The sequence below is a fragment of the Neophocaena asiaeorientalis genome, unplaced genomic scaffold, assembly GCF_003031525.2.
Source record: "Neophocaena asiaeorientalis asiaeorientalis breed wild unplaced genomic scaffold, Neophocaena_asiaeorientalis_V1.1 scaffold946, whole genome shotgun sequence".
Lineage (NCBI taxonomy): Eukaryota > Metazoa > Chordata > Mammalia > Artiodactyla > Phocoenidae > Neophocaena > Neophocaena asiaeorientalis.
Genome location: NW_020175049.1, coordinates 1,891,884 through 1,910,427, shown reverse-complemented (window position 1 = coordinate 1,910,427; position 18,544 = coordinate 1,891,884). Strand labels below are relative to the sequence as shown.

Genomic DNA, 18,544 nt, shown 5'->3' with positions numbered 1-18,544 from the left:
ATGAAGATATATATATTTTTTCCTCTCAATTCTCTCTCTCTTCATTTCACATGGTTTGTGTTTTGTCTTCACCTTCTCTAATTATTCTAAAATTCACACATTTCTTTTTAGCCCTCACAAATCTAATAACTAGTACAGGTAACCACCTCTTAACTAGTATAGTGTATTCTGCTCATTAGCATCCTCGTTTTCATTCTGACTACAATAAACTGAAGTTGACAGGGTGTAAGGAAGGAACCATATCATTCAACTAAAGTTCACAAGGAATGGGTTTAAAGAGTTTTGGCATCCCCATCTCCAAGTGACTCAGAAACTGCAAGCCTTAATTTATAAGCAAGGTTTAAAAAGCCAAGAATATTACAAAACAAAGTCAACTCACCAGATTTTAAGTGAGTAGGGCTTACATGATTTTACATGAGAGGAACACATAAGGCAGTTTCCCAGTCATCTGCCAGAGATGTTATCATTCCCAATTCTAAGTAACAGGAGAAGAGGTAAACTATGTTTAAAAGGGCCTCAAAAACTACCATACCTTCTGGTTGGTCACTGGCTAAGTTAGGAAAACCTAACTCTGATGAAGAAAGTCAAAGAAAAGGCACTTCTAGGTTAAGTCTACAAGCCCAAGGACAGGAAGCAGCTTAAGCTTGTCTTAAAAAGTTTTCCAGCTCCAGATCGGAAGAAACAGTTTTCTCCCAGCAGTTAAGCAAGAAGTGTCTCAGCCTCCTCAGCTGCTTTATAAATATCAGTAGCTTTCTAACTTAGCTGCCAGTTGTAACTCTGTAACTGATTTCTTTTCTGTAACTGATTTTTAAGTCAGTACTTATGGTTGTTGTTTACTGCCACTCAGCTATGTTTATGCAGTGTTTCTGGGATGTGCTACAGAAATCACCTGCAAATAATGCCTTGGTCCACTCTAGGTTGCCAATTCAAAACATTTTGCAAGAACATGAAGAACAAAAATAAAGGAGGGTTGGGCTTCCCTGGTGGCGCAGTGTTTGAGAGTCCGCCTGCCAATGCAGGGGACATGGGTTCGTGCCCCAGTCTGGGAAGATCCCACATGCCGCGGAGTGGCTGGGCCCGTTAGCCATGGCGGCTGAGCCTGCGCATCCAGAGCCTCTGCTCTGCATTAGGAGAGGCCACAACAGCGAGAGGCCCGTGTACCGCAAAAATAAATACATAAACAAATAAAAAATAAAGGAGGGTTTATACCATACCATGTCTAAAATCTCATACTGAATTAATACCTAACACAAATTCCAAACCTGATAACTAATACACAATTACATAGTTCTGTGAAAAGTTACAAAAGTTAATGCTGAGAAAATAAAAATAAAAAAGGAAATACTGCCTGCTAAACCTTAACTTCTCAGTCATTGAAAAGCTGGTGTTACTTCTAAAAAGAAATGTACAAATGGGAATAAGGATAATGTGGTTATATCTTCCAGATCTGAAAACTGAAGACAACGTGATCATGTAAAGAACAAACCAGATCTTGCCTCCTTGAGTTTCATACCAAGAGATCAAACGCAGCTATCCTGTAACCCTCTTGGATACGCAGTTCTTAAAAACAAATTCACTGTAGAGCAATCCATTCAGTTTCGTATTTATACCAATTAATCTTCACACTGGCCTTATAAATCAAAACTAGACCCATTTCCCCACAACATCTCATCTGAAATAAAGCTAGTAACTGCAATTAGTGAGATGTTTTGTTTTCTACTCACTCAATATAAATGCTACACATTTCCAAAATCTTGCCCCTCCCTCCCCAAAAATGCTACCTGAAGACAAACTTAGCAGTTAAAAAAGATACCAACAAATATTAAAACAAGTTTCCTAGGTATAATTCATATTGTATACAACTAAAGATTATTCTAAATGATATCAATAAGTTACTTACTTAAAGTTACAAAAGGTAAAAAGACTGCCAAAAAGAAAGACAGCTCACACTGTATTTGACAAGTTAACTCAAAACTAACTACACATACATGTACCTGCAAGTAAAACTTTTTTTTTTGGCTGCGCTGCACGGCTTGTGGGATTTTAGCTCCCTGACTGAACCCGGGCCCTCACCAGAGAGCGTGGAGTCCTAAACCTGGACCGCCAGGGAATTCCCTGATCTTCTCTTAGTGGTGGCCCTAAGAACACAAAAGGTTGCAGGCCAAAAAAGAGTAGGCAGCTATACTCGGAAAAACGGATGCAGTGTTGGTCTATTACAAGTTCCAGCATTAATAAGTAGACATATGCAACCCCCATCGACAATATATATCCATAGTATACATATACTTCAAGAAACAGTCTCCCCAACAAATAATCTTTGAAACAAAAATAACGCTTAATTTCTATGGTTCTATGAGATTAAAATAAGTGATAAAAATAAGGTATAAGGCATTAATTCACAAATTCATCACTTAACCAAATAATTTTAAATTACTGTGCAAATGAACACAAGGGGATGGATTAGTGATGCTCCATTATATACAGTCAACTGATCTCCCATCCAACAGCCAACAAAAGCAAGATAATCACCAGTGTACATCAGTTAGTCTGTGGCAGTAGTTAAGGGACACCACCATCACCGCTTTTCAGGTATCAAATTCATAATCCTAGCATGAACACTATGAACTTATCAGGTGAACCAACTAGCTAAAGACCAAGATCATATCTGAATATTTGCAATAAAGATTCTGTCCAGGAAATTCACATTTAAAAAATAAAACAAAAAACTGTTGACTAAATAGTTCATTAACCAGCCCAGTATATTAAGTCCATTATCTTCATCAAAGATTTATTAAATATTTACTAAGATATTATTATGCACCAGGCATTCATTATATTCTGGGTATTGGGGATACCAAGACAAAGCAGAGTCCCTGTTTTCAGGAGAAATAAACAGGCTCAAGATGCTCTGAGTTAAAAAAAAAAAAAGAAAGAAAAAGAAGACGACGAAAAAGAAAACAGAAAAAAGAAAATGCCTCTGCAGAGGGATAGAGGAGCAATTTGATTACAACTGCTACTGAAGGCTTGACAGATATGGCTCATCTGACCAACCAGGGAAGGGGGAAGAGGGGAGAAGGGTCCTGTTCTCCCTCACCAAATAAGGGCATCCAACTCAAACATAAGTGCCCCAAGGGGGCAAACATGAAAGGAAGATAAACATCCTATGGTCAACCTGGCTGACTTAAGTGAAAAATTCAGAAAAGAAAGCATTTGAAACATGGTTGGAAAGGCTAATAGGAAGTATTTTATTATCAAGTATGTTAATATTTTACATAATTCACATATTTTTAATAAGATAGAAGAAAATTCACATTTTTGTTGGCCATTTTCTCCTAAAACAAAGTCACAGAAAACAATGCTACCCCTCCCTCCCAATGACAGTAAAAGATTTAAAATTGTTTTTCAAGGAAAGATGATATATTGGTAGGTGAGCTACTCTAATTAATGGAGAATGAAGCAAAAGCTCATAAAGAAACCATCCTTAATCTTAGTTTCCAAAGCACCAAGCCAAGAACAAAAAAGCTAAAGGGGCACAAATACAGCATCACAGAACAACAGAGCTGGGAGGCAATTTAGAAAATAAGCAATTTAAGTGAGTAAGGGATTTTCCTAAGGTCATATGGAGCTGGGGCCAGCACACCACATTCCAGTTCAGGCTTATTCCTCTAAAAGCATAAGAAGTATAAGAAGTTGCTGTTTCCAAATGTAATCTTACATATTTACAGAAATTATATTTCTCAAAGAAAGGCTTTCTCCTAACTATATCCCATTCCTTAAAAGTTCTCTGTGAGCTAAGAGATTCCCCAGATTGCCTGACTTCCACTCAAGGTTCTTCATTGCCATTTAAGTGCTAAATTTATTCTCTATTTCCTTTTATTAATAATGTTTCCTTTATGTAGCTGTATAATAGAGCTAATAAGACTACATATTCAATAGGTTTTTTTATGAAGATTAACTGTGTTCATGCATGTCAAGTGCTTAAGACAGAAAGGATTCTTTAAATCTGAGCTATTATCCCCACCATGCAGGTTGTGTCCTTAAAAAAAAACTGATCTGATCAGATTTTGTGCAACACTGAAGACTGAGTTTCCTTAAACTTTAAGAAAATCTCTATCTTCAGATCAAAATTAGGAATATATTATTACTGTTTAGAAGACTTCTTCAATAATTCATTCCTGTGCAATCTATATACTCAGAAATCCCCAAAGCCTTAGATATTGCCACTATTAATACAGTCTACAACCAAGTTAATATGAGATATAAAATCTCATTCTCAGCTTCAAGATCAGCAAAACTTCTTGCCTTCCCTATTTTAACACTGGCAGCAGAAAACATAGTGCGCAACTTTGAAAATCAGCTCTAACTATGGTTCAACTTTACCTACAGCAGCCAAAAGCTACCAGGAGATGAGATATATCTGAAGGTCATATTATTAAAATCCATACTCCCTCCACAATCTCACCTCAGACAATTGCTCCAACTATCTCTCTCCTTACGCCTAACCTGTCCTTCCTCTGGCCTCAAAGCACCCCATTTACCATCTCAAGTTAAAGAGATTGCTTTGTTCCCCAAGCACAGTTCCAGCTTTCCTACCTACAAATGTTTGCTCAATGCTCTTTCCTCCAGCTGAAATGCCTACTGCTCCTCCCTAATTATCATTTAAGGTCCATTTCTCCCCCTTATCGAAAGCAGTTATCTCTCTCTCTCCTCTAATTTTCAATGACATCTGATCTGAGCTTATCTCACACTGCCTGGTAATACAACTATCTGTATATGTCATCTTCCTTACTAGACTGAGGACATGATCAGCAATTTCAGTTTTAGATTTCTCAATAATCTCAACATGGTAACCTGTTTATATAATAGACACTCAATATGCAATTGCTAATGAGTATATTAATTTCCACTAGACTAATAAAGTCTTGTTTGCTGGAAATCAGGCTTTAAAAACCTAAAGAAACTAATAATTAATGTATCCTTTGTAGATAAATTGATATCAATTGTTAAACCACATAAATCAAACATGCCCCCAAGAATCTTATCAAACTTTTCCTCTTCACGCTGACCATCGTCAGATGATAAGATAGTTTGTGCTTGAGTTCATTCATAAATTTGGAACGCAAAAAAACTTCACTTGCACCCAAGCCCACAAAAGCCATGAGATCAGTGTACCTGATTTTATTTACTCAGTGAGCCAAACCACCATGTATAACAACATTCAGAAGTACAATTTCAGGTGCCAAAGCTCATCTAGCCCCCTGCACAAACGGCAACAGCATTGTAGATTCCTATCTTCCTTCCCTTTCAATAACCCTGCCACAAATTACCAGGAAAAAGGAAAGCAGTTCCTCCAGTTCCGTAACACTGGCATCTAAAGCTAGGAGAGCAGCTAATAAATGGGAGGAAAGGGGATCCTAAAATCAGGATCTGGGGAGGAGAAACCAGAGTCTATCAAGATAACTCCTGTCCTTACAAGACATTTAAGGGCTCTCTCTCCAACCTCATCTCCCTCTTACTCTCATTAACACTTTACATTCCACCATACAGCACTACTTAAAGTTTTCCCCAAACACATCAAAATGCTTTCTTGCCTCTGTGTCCCTAAATGTGCTAATCTATTTAGGAGGAATCCCTTTGTCCATCTGGCAAATCACTGTTCATTCTTAAAATTCTTGTTACCTCCTCTACGAAGCTGTCATTAACTCCTTCAAAATTACTCCAGCCCCTACTTTGATACTTTATGTAAATAATATTACGCATTTATCTCAATTATTACAATTATTTGTTTACACATTTTCAACATCAGATCTCATGTTCCTTTTAGAGTAACGATTAAATGCCATTCATTTTTACATTACTTTCTAGGCCTTGATCACTTTTCCTCAGCACCCCATTTAATGCTTCTAACCAGGGGTTTTGCCAGCACTGTTCAATTCAACAGAACTCAATCTCAGAACTTTCACCCCATATTCTTGCTCATAGAACAAGCAAAAGATTTTAATACAGTTTCCTAGATAATTTTACTAAAATAACATGAAATTTTAAAAAAAGATTTGCTCTTATAATTCTCTTTTTTCCACTCAGGCCTTCTCCAAGAAATATAAAGTCACACAAAATAAACTCTTGAGTCTGTAGGTACACAAATGAATTAAGATTTATCTACATTACACATTCAAAAAAAATTAATTTGGATTTCCATAAGCAATTCACCACAGACAAAAAGGGCATAGGTGAAGTAGGTAGTAGAAAGAAGCCAATCAAGGTCAACATCCAGTTCATTATAGCCTATTAAAGACATATACTTCATTTCTATCTTTTTTTGCACTTTACAAGTTTTGCCAATATCTTATAACAAAAAACACAAGCATTTAGCAAATAAGGCCTATAGCATTCTGCTATCAGGTGTGAACTATCACAGGTAACACAAAGTCTAAAATCAAAGACTGCCTGGAATTCACTTACAACAACCATACATTAGCAAATAATACTCATAATAACAGGGGAAAAAAAGAAAACAAAAACAGAAGAAACATTTGAAATCAAATATACTAATATTAAGTAGGTCCTGGAATAAATAATATTTTAAGTGTGTCAAACTACCCTAATTTTATATAATCTAACTCTGGAAATTTACTTTTTAACTTCCATAATTCCTCACATTTTCAACCAATAAAGAATAAAAATTTACTTCATCATGGGAACAGAAAGAAGTTTAAACAAACAACTACTACTTGTAGCAAAGGCATTACCCCTACAGTAATCTTTCTCTTCCTTTATGGAAAAAATCCTAAAACGTTCTTTGATAACACATTAGAAACCCCTCATGGAAATTTCATCCCTCCTTCATTCTTTCAGCATCTTTTTATTACATACTTGCTATATGCTCTATTTAGCACAGTAAAGACGACACACAAGGGTTTTCTGTAAACACTTATAATTATAGAAGCTATACGTACCCCAATGTCCACTGCAGCACTATTTACAATAGCCAGGACATGGAAACAACCTAAATGTCCAACAACAGATGAATGGATAAAGAAGATGTGGTACATATATACAATGGAATATTACTCAGCCATAAAAAGAAATGAAACTGGGTCATTTGTAGAGATGTAGATGGACCTAGAGTCTGTCATACAGAGTGAAGTAAGCCAGAAGGAGAAAAACAAATATCGTATATTAACGTATATATGTGGAATCTAGAAAAATGGTACAGATGAACCTATTTGTAGGGCAGGAATAGAGATGTAGACATAGAGAACAGACATGTGGACACAGGGTGGGAAGTGGAGGGTGGGATGAATTGGGAGATTAGGTTTGACATAAATACATTACCAAGTGTAAAATAGATAGCTAGTGGGAACCTGCTGTATAGCACAGCGAGCTCAGCTCCATGCTCTGTAACGACCTAGATGGGTGGGATGGTGGGGTGGGAGGGAGGTCCAAGAGGGGGGATATAGGTATACATATAGCTGATTCACTTCATTGTACAGCAAAAACTAATACAACATTGTAAAGCAATTTTACTCCAATAAAAAAAAGAAGTAGTACAAGTCATTATGGAGAAGTACAAGATACTATGGAAACATACACACCATTCTGTATAGATAAAAATTACTGCTTATGGACACCCATGCAATTGTGTATTATCTCTTCACACATTTAAAAAGGTTGTTGGATTAGATTAATTAGTCCATTCAGTTGAAAAATGTTTGACTTGAATTTTCCATAGTCAATGAACTATTACCAGTACTGGAGAATGCCATCAAGGAAAATTTTTTCTCCCTCACTAATCTCTATTTCCACATTACACAGAGGTAGCAGAGTTGTACCCCATGTAAACCTCAAAAGAAGGGGAAAACTCAAATATCCTTCATTTTCCTTAACGTCACCTTGTGTCCACACACCATATATAAAAATTAACTCAAAGCTGATCAAACCTAAAAGAGCTAAAACTCTTAGGAGTAGGTGAGGTGTAAATCTGCGTAAACTTGGATTAGCCAATGGTTTCTTATTATACCAAAAGCACAAATATTCAAAGAAAATATAGACAAACTGAACTTCAAAATTAAAAACTTTTGTGCATCAAAGGACACTATCATTTATTTAAAAAATTATGAATCACTATGTTGTATACGTGGAACTAATATAATATTGTAAATCAACTATACTTTGATTTTTAAAAGGGCAGGGGGAACACTATCAAAAAAGTGGAAAGACAAGACACAGGATGGGAAAAATATTTTCAAGTCATATAAGGATCTAGTATCCAGAATACGTAAAGAACTCTTCTAGCATTCCAAATAATAAAGAACCAAATTTAAAATGGGCAAAGGATCTGAATAGACATTTTTTCAAAGATATACAAAGGGTCAATAAGCTCAACATCATTAACAAGATGTTTAACATCATGAGTCATTAGGGAAATGCAAACCAAAATCATGATATATACTATATATATATATATTTAACTAGGACGACTACGATGAAAAAAAATTTTTTAAATACCCTGAAAATAACAAGTGTTAGCAAAAATACGGAGAAACTGAAACCTTTATACATTGTTGTTGGGAATGTAAAATGGTGCAGCTGCTGTGGAAAACAGTCTAGTAATTCCTCAAAAAGTTAACATATAACCACCATATGACCCAGAAATTCTTCTCCTTTGTACATACCCAAGAGAACTGAAAACACATGTTAACACAAACACTTCTATACAGATGTTCATAGCAATACTATTCTTCCTGGATTTAAAGGGATAAACAACCCAAGTGTCCATCAATGGATGAATGAGCAAAATGTGGTATATCCATACAAGGGAATATTATTAGGTTATAAAAAGAATGAAGTGTTGTTACATGCTACAACATAAATAAACCTTGAAAACATTATGCTAAGTGAAAGAAGCCAGACATGAAAGGCCATGTATTGTATGATTCTACTCATATGAAATGTCCAGAATAGGAAAATCCATAGACAGAAAGTAGATTACTGGTTGCCAGGGAATGAGGGTGGAGAGATGGGGGGAGTGATTGCTAACAGATAGGTGGTTTCTTTTTGGGGTGGGGGGAAACGTTCTGTTATTAGATACTGGAGATGGTTGCACACAACACTGTGAATATATTTTATGTTATGTGAACTACATCTCAATTTAAAAATTGCATTAAAAAAATCACTTTGCCTCACAATCCCCCTTTTCACATTAGCTTTGGATTAAATGACAATATCTCAAATCACTCAATACCATGCATGATAATAAATTTCTGCAAACAACTGTTTCTAATACACCAAAAAGGTCTGCAAATCCTCTCCGGTGTGAATACCACCCTATTTACTTTTTGGTATATATTTGAATTACGATAAGATTTTTGCATATTAGATGTACTTAAAATGTTACATTTGTATTTCTCAAGCTTCCACAGGATAACTAACTCTGTTACCAGCACATAAAAATTTTAACATACATACACACACACACACCATGACCCTTGTTTCCAGAGCTTATAAATCACATGAGGAGATCTATAATCAGCAGAAACATGTACATTAAAATACAGCAACTGAGTATACCTTATGAAGTCACCTGTAAAGTATACCTGCAATCTTTAGTGAGGGAAGAAGTTTGGAAAGAGTATCTAGCTTCCTCAACCACTACTTGAAAGAAATGTCCCTTGAGTAAAATCAGGGCCCCTAGCAAGCTTTCAAGTACTAAGTTTATGACTATAAATACCAGCACCGTTTCAGAAATCACTGCTGGAATTCCAAGCATTCAGAGAAGACTTGCAGCAACTCCTACCAGCCCCTGGAATGAACTGATGATCTGGATTTAGTGGTCTATCATGGCCATCACTACTTAGCACTCCAACCTTTGCTTACCCTACAAGGCTTCGTTCTAAAATGGTCATTTCTTTTCTTTTGCATCTTGACGTGTTACGTGTACTTTAGGCCATCACTACTACTACTCCAACTTTGGCTTCATACCTCACAAGGCTTAATTCTAAAACAGTCATTTCTTTTCTTTTGCATTTTGACATTATCTATTAAGTGTACTTTATCCTAAAGTGAGGCTGCCATACAGTTATATACTGGAGGCACCCTGCACATAGATTATAATGTGATCAGCACCTCCTAGAGTTGTACAAGGAAGCAGCTCTGATAAACATTTCAAATCTAATTCTGGTACCCTGTTTAATTCTTAAAATTAATTTCTACTTTTAAGACCATATCCTCAAAAAACATGCATTTGAATATAGTTTTCAAACTGAGTAAATGTAACCAAGAAACTTTTTTTCTTTGCTATAACAATACTTTGGAAAAACCACATAATACCTAAACAAAACTAAACCTCAATGCCTCATAGGTGCCATAGCAATTTGTTATAATCCTTTTTATCAATGCTACTGAATGACTTCATATATAATTTTGTAACCAGGTGATTACCATTCACTGCAACTAAGATAATGGCCATAAAAACATTATTAAAATATCTACTGGAATAGATCTCTACGGTGTGTCCACACATTGTTCATGGAATAGCCTGAGCTGTGACGGGAGATTATGTGTAATCATTCAGTACTTACTGGGCATCCAAAGGGCCACTGATTAGGTACTTTGAGAAGAGACATAGAACAGCACAAAAAAGAACAGTTCCTATTCACAGAGAAAACACACATAAACCCAATATATACATAAAAGCATAATACTGAGTACAGTTTAATAAAAATATATATATATGTAAACTTTAAATGGTGATAATAATGTTGGACTGACAGAACCAGGGGGAGTTATTCAGTAACGTCTTTAGGAAAGAGGTTACTTTAAAGGTGAATGTTAACAAAAGCAAGTTAGTTTAAAGAAGATTTAAAAGGAAGGATGCATCTGTACTGACAGAGAGGTGAAGGTATTTTGTGTCCAAGGAATGGGATTTGCAAAGGCTGGCTAATAGTTTGAGGGTCAAGAACTTATTTTGGTTCAACTGGTACCTAACCTGCTTGGCTGAAAAGAAATAGCTTAGATATATTTAAAACAAAACAAAACAAGTGAGGAAAAATAGATCAAGAGTCTCAATTAATGATGGACTCTATCAAGGCCTTTTAGGAAAAATTACATTATTACTGTTAGAGACTCTTTTTGCCCCCCAGAAGTCTCCTTTCCAAGTCACACAGCACATTCTTTCCAATCTACTCAACAGTATGACATAATCAAAAGATCACGTCACATCTCTTCCTCAGTCCTACAATGATTGGCCCACTGTTACCCATCAAATCAAATCAAAATTACTCTGAGAATTTAAAGGACCACTTACATCTAGTTTCTCTCTGAGTATTCTTTTCTCCCCTCTTCTAAACACCCTTCCTTAGAGTTGAATTTTTTTAGTCTCAGAACCTTTACAATCTTAAAAATTGAAGACCCCAAAGAGCTTTTGCTTATGTGGTTTTTCTCTATTGGTATTTACTGTGTTAGAAATTAAAACTGAGAAATTTTTAAATATTAATTCATTTTAAAATAATAAAATTCATCATATGTTAGCATTATTCATAAAAAATAACTGTATTTTCCAAAACCAAAATTTAGAACAGTGGCATTGTTTCACATTTTTTTCCAAAACTCTTTACTATCTGGCTTAATAGAAAACAGTTAGATTTTCATATCTGCTACTATATTCAATTTGTTGCAGTATCACAGCCTCTGGAAAACTCCACTGTACAATAGTGGAAGAATGAAAATGGAAAAGGAAAATAATGTCTCAGCATATGAATATAATTTCGATTTCACAAATACGCTGAAGGGGTCTTGGGGACTCCCAGGAATCCCCGGACCACACTTTAAGAAACAGCCATGAATAGATAAACATGGTCTATTCATTCTCTAGAATAGAAAATCATTACATAAAAAGTTACACTAAAGTGAAAGCCAGACCTGATGCTAGACTACCTGGGTTCAAATCCCAGTTCTCTTCTTCCTGGCAATGTGACCTTGGGCAAATTACTAAACTCAGTGCCTTAGTTTCCTCTTCAGTAAAACGGTGATAATAATAAAATCTCTTGGACTTCGGTGGTGGCACAGTGGTTAAGAATCCGCCTGCCAATGTAGGGGACACAGGTTCGAGTCCTGGTCCAGGAAGATTCCACATGCTGCAGAGCAACTACTACTGAGCCTGTGCTCTAGAGCTCATGAGCCGCAACGACTGAGCGAGCCAACATGCCACAACTACTGAAGCCTGCACGCCTAGAGCCCATGCTCTGCAACAAGAGAAGACACTGCAATGAGAAGCCCACGTACTGCAACAGAGAGTAGCCCCCACTCGCTGCAACTAGCGAAAGTCTGCACGCAGCAAGGAAGACCCAACACAGCCAAAAATAAATAAATAACTTTAAAAATAATAATAAAATCTCTCACAAAGTTGTTGAAAGGAATAAACAAGTTTATAAATGCAAAGTGTTCAGTAATGTGAGTGCCCAGCACAAAGTAAGCATAAACATTTGTTAAATAAATATAAACACAACCTAGGCATAAACACAAAAAACACGTCTAGCTGTGAGTATTGCCACTATGTTCTAATGTAACTTGAGAAATCCTTAATATTCTGATAACCTGGCAAATTACAATTCTGAACATAATTTTTAATACAAAGGTTTAAGTTCATTAAAATTCCCTTTTAAAGGAATATCATTAGTAAATTGTAACTGCCTACAAACAATTCTCTCCATGAAGAGAACCATATACACAGTGAACACACAAAATTCTGAAAGATCAAATCCAAAAATTTCAATTCTCTAGAGAAATATATAAAGCCATTTAACTGGGAACATACTGAGACAGAACACAAAGTAACGGAAATGCCACTTCAGCCACCAAAAGAACAGGAAAAGCAAATATTAAGCCTTTACTTTGAAAATCTAACCCTACTTCTTCTTGGTAGGGCTCTAACCTCTTGCCAAGAAGTCTTTAAGTTTATTTTACTTGCTTCTTTGACTTTAAGGGCAAAATCAAGGAACTAAGCACTTTGAAACTGAAGAAAACAGAAGAGACTTTCTATGTATTAGGGTGAACTTTCACATTAAATATTCTAAATGATAATCAGAGTCAAAATAAAGTATTTTATTCAAATTAAAGCAATTCTGATGACTAATTAAAATCAATTATTTTAAACAAATTGGTGAACTTTCACATTATTTAAATTAAAGCAATTCTGATTAGTTAAAATAAATTAATGTATTTTTAAAACATCTGGGGGGGGCTTCCCTGGTGGCGCAGTGGTTGAAAGTCTGCCTGCTAATGCAGGGGACACAGGTTCGAGCCCTGGTCTGGGAGGATCCCACATGCCGCAGAGCAGCTGGGCCCGTGCGCCACAACTACTGAGCCTGTGCTCTAGAGCCCGCAAGCCACAACTACTGAGCCCAGGTGCCACAACTACTGAATCCCGCATGCCTAGAGCCCATGCTCCTCAACAAGACAAGCCAGCACAACGAGAAGCCCACACACCGCAACGAAGAGCAGCCCCCACTCACTGCAACTAGAGAAAAGCCCGCACACAGCAATGAAGACCCAACACAGCCAAAAATAAATAATAAATATTTTTTAAATTTAAAAAGTAAAGTGGAAGAGCTTAAAAAAGTTAAAAAAATAAAACATCTAACTAAATATCATACAAGTGCTTTACAACTCAAATGAGAGGAAAAAAAGCATGTCACTTCATAATGAAGTTTCACTTCTTTTCCGTTGAAATTAAATTCTAAGACATCTTTTAAAATTATTCAGATATATAAAATATATAAACATAAAAAGCACTGCTACAAGGATAAAAAATAGATGAATAAAGTCTAAACAGTATTTCTTAAAGTAACAAGTCCACCAGTGAAGCCTAATTACTTTACAAAGAAATTTTAGAATTAATTTGCTAGTTACAAATAAGGCAGCTACCGAAATGGCTATAGGTAAAATTCTCTTCAGGTTGCTCTTTTAAAATACATACTATTCAGAAACATAACTAAATATGTCAAGGAGGAAAAACTTATATTTGTGGAGTTCTACTATATACCTCCTACATTTGACATAAGTAGTCAAATCTTGCTATTACCACTTTGATGACTCAATTACCATTTTTTTTTGTATTTCAGAACTATTAAAGTAGTAAGGGACAGAATAGGTCAACTAATGAAAATGAAAATATAAATCATACGATTAATTCTTATGGGAAAGAACAGTAAGCCCAAACATAACTATGAAATAATTGTCCATTTGGAAAGCCCCAGTTACCTTATTTCTAAACAAGCGCCATCTAGGGGCAGATCCTCTACTTACTATCTTCCTCACAGGTACCTTCTTTCAAATCAGATCCCAGTTACCAGATACATTCTTGACAATACGCGAACTAAGCACCCATTGGATATCATTAACTAAGACATTAAAAATCAATAATTTGCTTAGAAAGATAATTATTTTGGGTGCATGTCAATATTTTATATGTATTTTCAGTGGTTATACAAACCACTTACCCAAACACAAATTCCACCCTCTACATATTCAAAACATTCACAAATTCTTACTTAAAAAAATATGTTTCCACAATTAAAATTAGGCAGAGTCTAGAGCCATTACACAACACACAAATACCCACACTGTATCTACCTTAGAGATATGCTTATAACGGATACTTAATAAGAACATGATCTTGATTTTGTTATACAGAATGCAAGGCAGATGGTGGCTGAAATGAAGTGTCCCTTGAAATTAACTGTAAAAAATATGGATATAAAAGTGAAAACATTAGCGCCATTAACATAATATTTCATCTCAGTGAAACATGCCCCAACATAAATGTCCAAGGAAAGTAAACAAGTATAGAAAAAAGTGCTCTTGTCAAAAAAAACAAGAGTAAAGGTTGTGAAATCAGGTAAGAATGTTTTTACTTTAAGAATTTACAAATTTTAAAACTCTGTTCTGGGCTTCCCTGGTGGCACAGTGGTTCAGAATCCACCTGCCAATGCAGGGGACACGGTTTCGTGCCCCGGTCTGGGAGGATCCCACATGCCGCGGAGCAGCTGGGCCCATGAGCCATGGCCGCTGAGCCTGCGGGTCCGGAGCCTGGGCTCCGCAACAGGAGAGGCCACAGCAGTGAGAGGCCTGCGTACCGCAAAAAAAACCCACAAAAAAACAAAAACAAACAAACAAAAAAACCTCTGTTCTGTCTGTACTTCAACCAATAACGTTTTAAGTATTCTATACCCTCTTTAAATTTAGTTAGAGATGATCTTCTATGCATATGACTTGCCTCTCCCATAGCTATGAGAAAGGATTAAATTAGATAATGGTTAATAAGTGCCTGGCAAACTGAAGTCCTTCAAATACAAGGCTGCTATTCTTCTATCTTGATTATGGCCATTAGAGGCCTGAAATTAAATGCAAACCATGTTTAGTTTCAAAAATATGTTTCAGGTTTGACAACTCTTTTCATACTAGGGACACTACTTAACATTATTATCTACTGACCCCTATAAGCAAAGCAAAAGCTCTTTCTTAAACAAGTATACAATGTAGTATGAATTAAGCCATAATTCATGGATTACAATCATCATTTCCTAATATAGACAGATTTTGGCGAAGTACACAGAAACCACCTCCACACTCTAAAGGCTTATAGGAAAAAGCAGTCCTAAGCATATTTTTGTTAAATACTAATATTTTAAAAATGAAATCATTTTCATTAGGGTCAACTAATTAGGCAACAGTTTCTCAGTATATTAAAAGGCGCAAGAGAACTAAGCCTTCACTAGAAAGAAAAATTCCTAAAAGAGGAAAAATTGTATCTACATTAAAGACTTAAAAGTCCATGATGTCAAAACCCAGAACTGTTTGTGAAAGCCTTTTCAATTTCCTCAAAGTATGTTAAAGTGTGTGGGCGAAGAAGGTGTTTACAAAAACCACTCATTGGTCAGACTTAAATTTATTCCATTAGTGGAACTGGTTATAAGGGTGTTTTAAACAACAATATAAAGAAAATAGTATTTTTTAAAAATTGTATTTTAAAAATAGTATTTTAAAAACCTCATAGAGTAAGTGGCTCCTTATTCATACAGATTTTTTTTAAAAATCAAACATTACCAGGAATATTCAGGTTCTAAATAGGAATTTATAAACACAGCAGTGATAGAGAAAAAGACTACAAATGTGAGATTATCCATATACCAAACTTAATCCCAGTTCTTATCTGCAGCAGCTTCCATTACAAGAGAAAAGGCTAACATTCATAAAACCACAAGCAAGTCTCACTCTCCTAAATTTACCTAGCCTATTTTCTGACCTTTTCCACAATGTGTTAGAACTGCAACATTTGAAATAAGACAAGAACCTTTAAAAAGACTTTTAAAAGTGGTATCTATTCGTGTTATAAGTTATCATTTTGAAGGGAGAGATGAGGATAACAGTTCACAAAGTCACAAGTAGTTTCTTCAACACCAAAAACAAACAAACAAAACCAACCTAACAAAAGAATTAACAGTGTTAGGGCAAACCATAGATTGGGTAGAGCAAGCCAAGTAGTCATTTGAAGAGAAGTAAACAGTAGAAACGTCTACTCCAAATATCAGACAATCAAAAGAGGTACTTAACGGCTTCATAATGTATTTAAAAGAATTCTCCATTTATAAATGTGTCACCATTTAAATATATTCTGAATTCTTTAAAACAGTCAAGGATTGATAGTTAACAAGCAGCCTCCATGAACCGCACATCAAAAGAAGAACCAAGCAATAATGATGCTTTTTTAAACTTTTCCACAAGGAAGGAATAAGTCACAATGAATAATGGGTTTGTCTGTAGCAGTAACTTGTTCTTATTTTCAGTAATTCATGAGCAAAGTGTCTTGGAAGAATTCACATTTTGTACATTTTTTTAAAAAGCGCAAACCTTACGGCCAAAGTCCAAACGAGAACTCAAAACAGGACTCCCGTCAGTGAATTCCCTTTCAGGACATGCTCACTCTTGCTTCAAACAGTAAAGGAAAGTAACTTTCACGTAGGATGAAGTCAGTCAGGCTTATGTGTCCAGTAGCCATTTAAAAAAGGACCTTATCTATTACAATGCCTTTTTCCCTACGTTTCCCTGAAAAGTTTCAGGTCAAAGCACCATTGAGTCAAAGCTTGAGTAATCCACTGATCTTTGTACCTTGAGGTAAAGGAGTGGAATAAAAAAGGAGGATATTACAGGTAGCTTCCAGGTTTGGAAAAAGTTGGGAGGAGTTAGCTCTAGTAATTGTAGCTAAGTTAGTGAATGGTGTAATATCATGCGTTTAAGAAAAACTAGTTCCTCAAAAGATAACCAGCATAAATTAAAACGGAGTCCAAACTCAAGCATCACCAAATATCTTTTTACCAGTTTTTTAAAGGATGTATGTTATTTGTAGATTTGATTATTAATCTATTTTGAATTCCAATAGTCTACGCTTCACTCAAGCTTCTGAATTCAAACCGCCAGGCTTAACAGCTCTAGGAACTGATACCAAAAGCAGCAAACCCTTTTCCATATCCCCATTAGAAAAAAGAAAAGGGGGGGAGGTGACTGACATTCACAAATTATCCCAGTCAAAATAGCAAACCCTTTTCCATATCCCCATTAGAAAAAAGAAAAGGGGGGGGGGCATGAAAATACAATGATTAAACCCCACCAGAGGTGATTAAAAATCCCGGCGTTCCACAAAGCTTTCCCCACACTAACAGAATCCCTTTACTTTCACGCCCACGAAGAAAGTAGTCAGGGGAAAAAAGTCGGATATTGAGTATGATATTTACAATGAGACGAAGGAACTTAAGATACAGAGGCAAAGAAAGGGATAAGGAAGTGGGAATCACTTCAAGGGAGGCGGCCCTCAGGGTTGCGGAGAAACAGGGATCCGGGCCCACGGAACCGGGCGTTTACGGAAACCCGAAGAAGGCTAGTGGGGAAACAATAGGGCGGTGAGGCCGGGAGCAAGCGGGGAGACGCTCAGGAGAGGGCGGCTAGGCAGCACGGGACGGGTGGGAAGAAAGAGTAGAAGGCTGCAGCAGACAGAGGCGGCCGGGAGGTGAGGGGCTAGGTGGAGAGGCAAGTTGGCCGGCTGTAATGTGTATCGCGGAGCACCGGGCAGAGAAGCCAGGGTCCCCTAGGAACCTGGAGGGGAGTGGCTTGTCAGGGATTTTTAGACAGGGAACGGAAGCCGTGAAGGCAGGTGTGATGGAAGCAAAAAGAACACAGCTCGGATGAGCACAGGACCCGCCGCGCCAGAGAAGATGCAGGGAGGGAAGAGGCAGCTGAAGCGGGGAAGAAAAGAGATGGGGAGAAGGACGCGGGTCGCGGGGGCAGCGGTCGGCTTCACTCACAGTCCAGGTGCTTTTTCTTGGGCCCCATGATCTCGTGGGTCGTGGCCTTGCATACTGTCTTGGACACGGCGGAGCCGGTGACACTGTGTTGGGCGGCGGTGATTCGGTCCGTCAAGCTCTGGCCGGACATCTCTGCGGCTCCTCCGCCACCCCTCCCGCTCGGCAGCCGGCGGGGACTGGGACCCCCA

General features: G+C 36.8%; 1 protein-coding gene and 1 long non-coding RNA gene across 13 annotated transcripts in view; one reads left to right on the top strand and one right to left on the bottom strand.

Moving 5' to 3' along the window:
- The window catches only part of PICALM (phosphatidylinositol binding clathrin assembly protein), a 108,264-nt gene extending 89,720 nt beyond the window's left edge, over window positions 1-18,544 (bottom strand). For 10 of the 12 annotated variants that reach the window (XM_024763615.1, XM_024763618.1, XM_024763622.1 and 7 more), the window contains exon 1: window positions 18,357-18,538. In XM_024763615.1, the coding sequence (XP_024619383.1) occupies window positions 18,357-18,486 (130 nt within the window). In that variant the 5' untranslated portion in view covers window positions 18,487-18,538. Of the gene's footprint in view, window positions 1-18,356 lie in introns of all 12 variants that reach the window. The other 2 variants (XM_024763623.1, XM_024763624.1) reach the window with 1 other exon arrangement.
- Window positions 17,860-18,544, top strand: part of LOC112412127 (uncharacterized) — an 18,170-nt gene continuing 17,485 nt past the window's right edge. Inside the window, exon 1 of the long non-coding RNA XR_003005739.1 lies at window positions 17,860-18,363. This is a non-coding gene — a long non-coding RNA (uncharacterized LOC112412127). The remainder of the gene's footprint in view (window positions 18,364-18,544) is intronic.